This window comes from Magallana gigas, chromosome 3 (assembly GCF_963853765.1).
Source record: "Magallana gigas chromosome 3, xbMagGiga1.1, whole genome shotgun sequence".
Classification (NCBI taxonomy): domain Eukaryota; kingdom Metazoa; phylum Mollusca; class Bivalvia; order Ostreida; family Ostreidae; genus Magallana; species Magallana gigas.
The window spans coordinates 480,054-486,624 of NC_088855.1; the positions used below are offsets into that span (position 1 = coordinate 480,054).

General features: G+C 36.2%; 1 protein-coding gene across 1 annotated transcript; it reads right to left on the bottom strand.

Moving 5' to 3' along the window:
* Positions 1-315: 315 nt before the first annotated feature.
* LOC105338502 (bifunctional 3'-5' exonuclease/ATP-dependent helicase WRN) lies at positions 316-1,324 on the bottom strand. Its single transcript, XM_011443665.4, has one exon. The coding sequence runs from the start codon at positions 1,268-1,270 to the stop codon at positions 485-487; it is 786 nt and encodes a 261-aa protein (XP_011441967.3). The 5' UTR covers positions 1,271-1,324; the 3' UTR covers positions 316-484.
* Positions 1,325-6,571: the final 5,247 nt, after the last annotated feature.

Sequence of the window (6,571 nt, forward strand, 5' to 3'; positions counted from 1 at the left end):
AACACAAACGAATAGCAGTGGCCTAGCTACAACAGGAGGGCCATATATATTGAAATGTACATTCCTGCCAGATGCCAAAATGCTTGTATTTAAAGTAGTATTAAGCATGTGCCATTCCTCCTAACTTTGGCTAATGAGTAACCCTCTAATTAGCTTTATTAATAGAGTGCTGGATTGGTATTGTAAGCCTGAGGACCTGGGTTCAAATCCAAGCAGATCAAGGCAATATTCTTTGCTACACATCTTGCGCCATGATGTGTTGAAATACGAGTCTGACTCAATCTCTTCTTAACATAGCATTCAAAACAATACGTGTATATTTACAATTTTTTATGGTTCAACAATTTGCCTTGAAAAGATTTAAATAAGAAACAGCATGAAATTCAAAATGTATAATTTCACACGAATATTAATTAATATGATAATTTTATAACAAGACAAACAAAGAAAGAAAAATCAACAAATCACTTTCTGGAAAAATGGATTAGTCTTTATTTGATTTGACAGAATTGCTATCCATTTTGTTTAATTTTTCATAAATAAGATAGGACACATAAGCATCCGTGGCTGCGTAGCTCTTTTGTATATCCGTCAAAGGAAACTCGGACCAGTCACTTTTTCGAACAATTGGATTCTTGTTTATTTTCCTTTGGAATAAATGCTTCACAAGCCCATCTAAACTCCATGTTTCCTTTGACCCAAGCACTTGATTAGCATAGTGACTAAGGTCCACTACACAGGACTTCAGAATGGGTGCCACTGATAGTCCGTAATCCCGCTCTAGCTTCCAGAAGTCTGATTGTATTCCAACCCCAACCTTTCTGACCCTAGGACTTGAAAGAAGTTGTCCAAGCACTGGGGGAATGCCTCCAATGCATGATAAGTGAAAAATGTAGCACTTGTCAGCTGAGGTACACAGCTGTAACACTGCTGTCTTCTCTTGTCTACCTGGTCTATACGACACCGGCCATTCCATATCAAACCCCACAAACGACGGCCCATCCACATCTGTGAGTGTTGTGTTCAACTCCTCACACAAAAGGTTACAGTCAGATTTGTGGTGGGAGTAAACCAGTGAGCCACTAAAATGCATTTCCCTGAGAGAATCATTAAGAATTTTATCAAAGGTCCCTGCAGCCTCCTGAATGCGAGTCTCGCGAGACTTTTTAAATTGAGGCTCATCTTGTCCCTCTTTTGTTGCTGTCTCGCACAATTTCATCCAAGGCGGAAGCACCCGTTTCTTTGTATGACTGTCATACTCCGCTGACATGATAGAAGTTTTTGAAACTTTTCCCTTTCATCACTTATTTATTTAACTCGAACTTCGAACCCGAACAAAAGAGAGATACGAACTCCGCTCTCGATCATAATAAAACGCAGATGGTAATTGTGACAATTGTATCTTTGTTTAATCTCATTGAGACGAAGAGATTTTTGTGAACTATAAAATATAAATCTAAGGAAAGTGTTAAAATTTTAAAGGTTAAGATATTTAGATTTGTTCTATACTAAAAAAAATACTTAATGTCAAAAAATAATATGGATGTACAATACTAGTATTTAAATTTTAATGTTGATTGGTGAAAAATTTATTGAACATTGGGCCTCCACAATGTAAATTATTTAGTATTCTAAAATATAAAGGGCTTTTAAAAAATTCGAACTTATTTTACTTCATCTGACGTTGAATGAATTCTTTTAACCGGTTATACACGCACTCTCTGTATTTTTGTTACGTTCAGTTTATATTATCAATTTAGGGTTAGAATTAAGGAGTTGATAATAGGATGTTAACCTTTGATTAACACATAGTTTTTTGGGTTTTTTTTTTTTTGGGGGGGGGGGGTTAGGGGTTACCCTGGCAACAAAGTTTTCCTTAAATTTAGTAGTGTGAACTTTAATTAAAGGAGGTGCCCCTCCCACTTTTTTTTAAAGTAGAAAAGAAGATGGATGAATAAGACGTGTAAAATGCCCATATGAGAAATCATTAGATACTACAAAATTAAAATATCATTAAATCTGATACTTAAAAAAAATTTAAAAACAATGTATATTTAACGTAACATCGGCTTGTAACCCTTAAATATTTAAATACTTGCAACAGGTTGATTTAAACAGGCGTATTCGTGTCAAAACCTCCAAATGGTGTCATTTTTATACCTTCAATGCATTTTCTTTTATAGAGCGAGTCTGAGCTCCATATTTTTGTCATAGTCTAAATGCGGTTTAATGGAATTTAAACCGATTTTAATCAACAAAAATGTGGAGAGATGACCCTCTATACTTAAAAATGTAATTGAACGATATAGAAAAATTATACAAGGCCAACATCTCATATAGCATTAAAGAACGCAATTTGTTGTGATTGAAATGGCTCAGGGCTTGGAGGGTTAACCGGTGCACCAGACATTAGGTAACTTTATAGATCTTGGGGTTTTAGGTTTTGGGTTCGATACCACCAAAACTTATGTATTTATGATTTTTTTTCTCATCGTTGTTTGAAATATTCAAAATTAATATAGTTAGCAATTACCCTTTTGTAAACTTGTATTATAACATATCAAATATATTCAATTTAAAAAAATGTTAAATTTGAAATTGTATATTTTACGACTAAACCAAATGGGCAGTTGCGCCCCATCTTTTTAGGGAAATTAAGAAAATTAACATTAAAACAGAATATAGTTTTTTTCTTTCTTTTCTGCAAGATTTCGGACAAGTGATTTTGTCTGTCCCCTTACAAAAATGCTTGATGCCTGTGGAGTTACGACAGGCGCGTACACTTCCGTAAAAAAAATAAGGGCCCCATTGGAGGGCTCAGAGTCAGCATTTGTACATCAAGTCGAATTCAGTAAGTCTTTGGTAATCCACTCTTTGCTACACTCATAGGATAAACTGGTGTGACATTTTGATCAAGATTTCTAATATAAGGTTCAGTAGTATGGAACTTTTGATGTGTAATTACTGCTCGGTAATGAAGTTATCATTAACACACTTTTCCTCACGACTTTATTTTAGGAATAAGAAATAATTATTTGAGTAATACTTTATTAAGATCGGGCGTGGTCAAATCCACGTGTTGATCTAGTGGTGCGGGGGTCCAAACCACCCCCCTCTCCCCTGAAAAATTCTTAAAGTCACGTAGTATAATATATTATACCGAAAATATGCATCGAACTAACCTCAACCCCCACCCCTACCTCACACCCCACCGCCGCCCGCGGACAAACATTATCATCCCTTGGACCCCTTCGGGAAAAAAATTTCTAGGTCTGCGCATGAAATCCAAAGCAAGAAAAGTTTCATTTGTGAGATTTATAAATACGTTACTTTAAATCCCACTTGTGCTCCAGCGCAGCATTACGTCATTTGTGCCATGGATTGAACTATACGTTACGAATTTATATGATTCGTACGTAGAACATACCCAGGAAAATGTAATTTACAAATCATTGGAGAGAGGCTCGTAGAGAGATGTACAATTTATGTACAGTATTATGCTTTCTTTGGTGGTTATTCAACAGGGATATGATGTATGACAAGAGTTGTGTTCTTACGATGTTCGCTTCCTTCATACCGTATGAACCACTAAATAATTTCATTGAAAAATAAGTGCCCTAACCACCCACCCCACCATCCCCCCAAATTCTGGTCATTCATCTAAAGGGTAAAAGAAGCCTCAGTTGTGGCAACACTACGGAATGCCGATGGACTTCTAACCAGCCACCAAAAACCAAACATCTTGAATGAACAGTCCAAGGTATTTCCGACGGAGACAAGGGTTCAAGTCCCTTATCGACAACGAACAGCATTGTCATCAACCCACATATATAGAGAGTGTATAAACTATTGTCTCCAACCACGCAACACAACAGTAATGGGTCTTCTAGCTGCTTTTGTTGGTCTACGTACATCGTGGCCTCCCAGAAGTGATGTGGTTGAATACAAGGTTAAACCATTTGCAGATACCTGCCTGATATACAGGTCACCCCGATCAGTCAACGATACAGTCCAACTCCAGCAGGACCTAGGACCGGCTCTTGAGAAGTGATCGAAAAGAGGAATTTAGAGAGTGATTATTATATTTCTGAATAAGTTAGAATAAATTGAATTGAATTGAATTGCAAGTGCATGATGAATAATGAAACAATGAATAATGAAAATGTTATCGATAATAAAAGAATATTTTTATAATTACTCATTGCAGAAAACCAAAATATTGTCAATAATTGAAAGGTTTTGAAGAAATAGATAAGATACTGGTATGTGGATGTTCTATATTTTAGTTATACTTTTTCACAGAAAATTGGATTTATAAAATTCAGGAACGGTGGATCTGCGACAAACTTGATCGTAAACAAACTGGTAGAGGCTTAGTTTTAAATCTGATACATACTATTAGGTAAAACATAACCCTTTTGCATCTCGCGGGAGACTCACAGTGGCTTAAAAATCTAAATTCTAGATTCTCTTGATATAATGTACAGTACACCAATTTAAGCTTATGATGAATTTCTCGAAAAAATCGTACTCCCTAACAAACGTTGTTTTCCATATATATATATATATAGATAATATGATATCTATATCAATTTGTTTATTCCGTCCTCATTCCGGTCACTACAGCCTTATCCATCAGTGACATCACTGTTTCCATATATGGTCATGTCAAAATTCGACAAACTTGTAGATAAGATACCGATACCTTTATGCATACACAAATGTCTGAAGGCTTCCCTGCTTCTACTCTCAGTGCAATAGTCCCAAACTTTTTTGGACTGGACATTGCCAAACGGATCCTCCCACTGCAAGCGAGTAAACGTTCCCAACTCTCATATCAACGACGAAACCCGTCACGATAGTACATATTGCACCGAAATCTTTGGTCTTGTTTGGAGTGAGTGAGTAAGTAATTAAGTAAGTAAGTAAGTAAATGATTTATTATAGTGACATGTGTTTTATAAACAAATATCGATACATGCATATTATATAATAACTTGATGAATAAACACCCGGCCCATCGGACCTATATGCCACTTTATAAACATGAGTATACAAATAATAATAATAAGTTTAAGCATTGTTATTTTTTATACAGGATAGATTGTCTGCACATAAAAGCCGAATATACAAATTTTGCAGTTTGTCTAGGAAAGTTAGCCTGATAAGAGAAAACCAGTGCAGTCAGAGTCTGGCATGTGTAGTAATCGATTATTGAAGCCAATACTTGCGAAGAATTCGGTTCTAAGTTTTGAATAATATGTACAATGTAATAAAAAACGAAATTCGTATTCTATTGCTTCTACAGAACATATAAAATACATAGCCTATCGTTTACCCCCCCCCCCCCCCCGCCAAATCGCCCTGTTTCTATTCTGATAGGAAGAACACCACACCTAAATTGTGCTAAAATAGATCTGTGAGGTCTGGGTATGTCCATTGTAACGTATTTTTCTAAATTAAAAATCACTTTTTTGGAAATATCATGATATGCTCAAATTGATTTTGTGAACCTATCAGTTAGGCTATATAGTTAACCGTACAGTTTACGTTAAATTGTGAAGGAATAAATCAATAAGATCTGACACATCAGGCACGTAGCATCAGGGGGGGGGGGGGGGGGGCAGGGGGGCCTGCCCCCCCCCCCCCCCACACTTTTTCTCGCAGCAACAAATTTTTTTAAAATTTACATATAAAAAAATGAATTATAATGGAGTTGCCCCCCCCCCCACTTTTTTGGAAGTAAGTAAAAAATTGATATGAAAATAAGGAAATGAGGAGTCAAATTGAAGTTACCTTCCCCCCCCCCCCCCCCCCCGGATTAGGCATTTCATGATTTGGAGGGGGAAAAATTTGGTAGAGAAGAATCTCTTTTTTTGGAAGTATAGTTTAGTCTACCCACCCCCCCCCCCCACCCCCCCCCCACCCCCCCCCCCCCCCGGTTTGATACGTATACGCCTGTTTGAGTCAACATATTCCAAGTATTGAACATACCTACAGGTTACAAATCAATAATTCGTTAAATATATATTGTTTTAAATGATTTTTAAAAAACCCATCAGATTTGTTGATACTTTAATTTTTTAGTAGCCTGTCCGACCGCGTATGGGCATTTTACACGCCTTATCCACCCATCTTCTTTAAATTTCCTTTTTTTTTTTTTTTTTTTTTTTTTTTTGCTTGTCAAGATTTTTTTGATGGGTCTGGCCCCCCCACTTTCAAAAACGATGCTACGTGCCTGCACATTCAACACATTCACTGCTTGCAGTGTATGCTGTTAATCTTTTAGAATGGTAAATTCAAAATGATTATAATAAATTATAAATATGTCCCTCACTGTAGGTCAATTAATGCTGAGACCTGAATACGCATTTGAAAAGACCAAGAGCGACTAATATTGATAATTTCTTTGTATCTGTGTTCAACATTAGCTATCATCGGTCATTTTGTGCGCTAATTGGGTTATATTTCAATCCACTTTTCTATCTGATTACATTTTGCGTTATTACATTTTGCGTTCAACAAGATTCAAAATGTAATAATGAGGGTTTTGTTTTATCACATTTTTCGT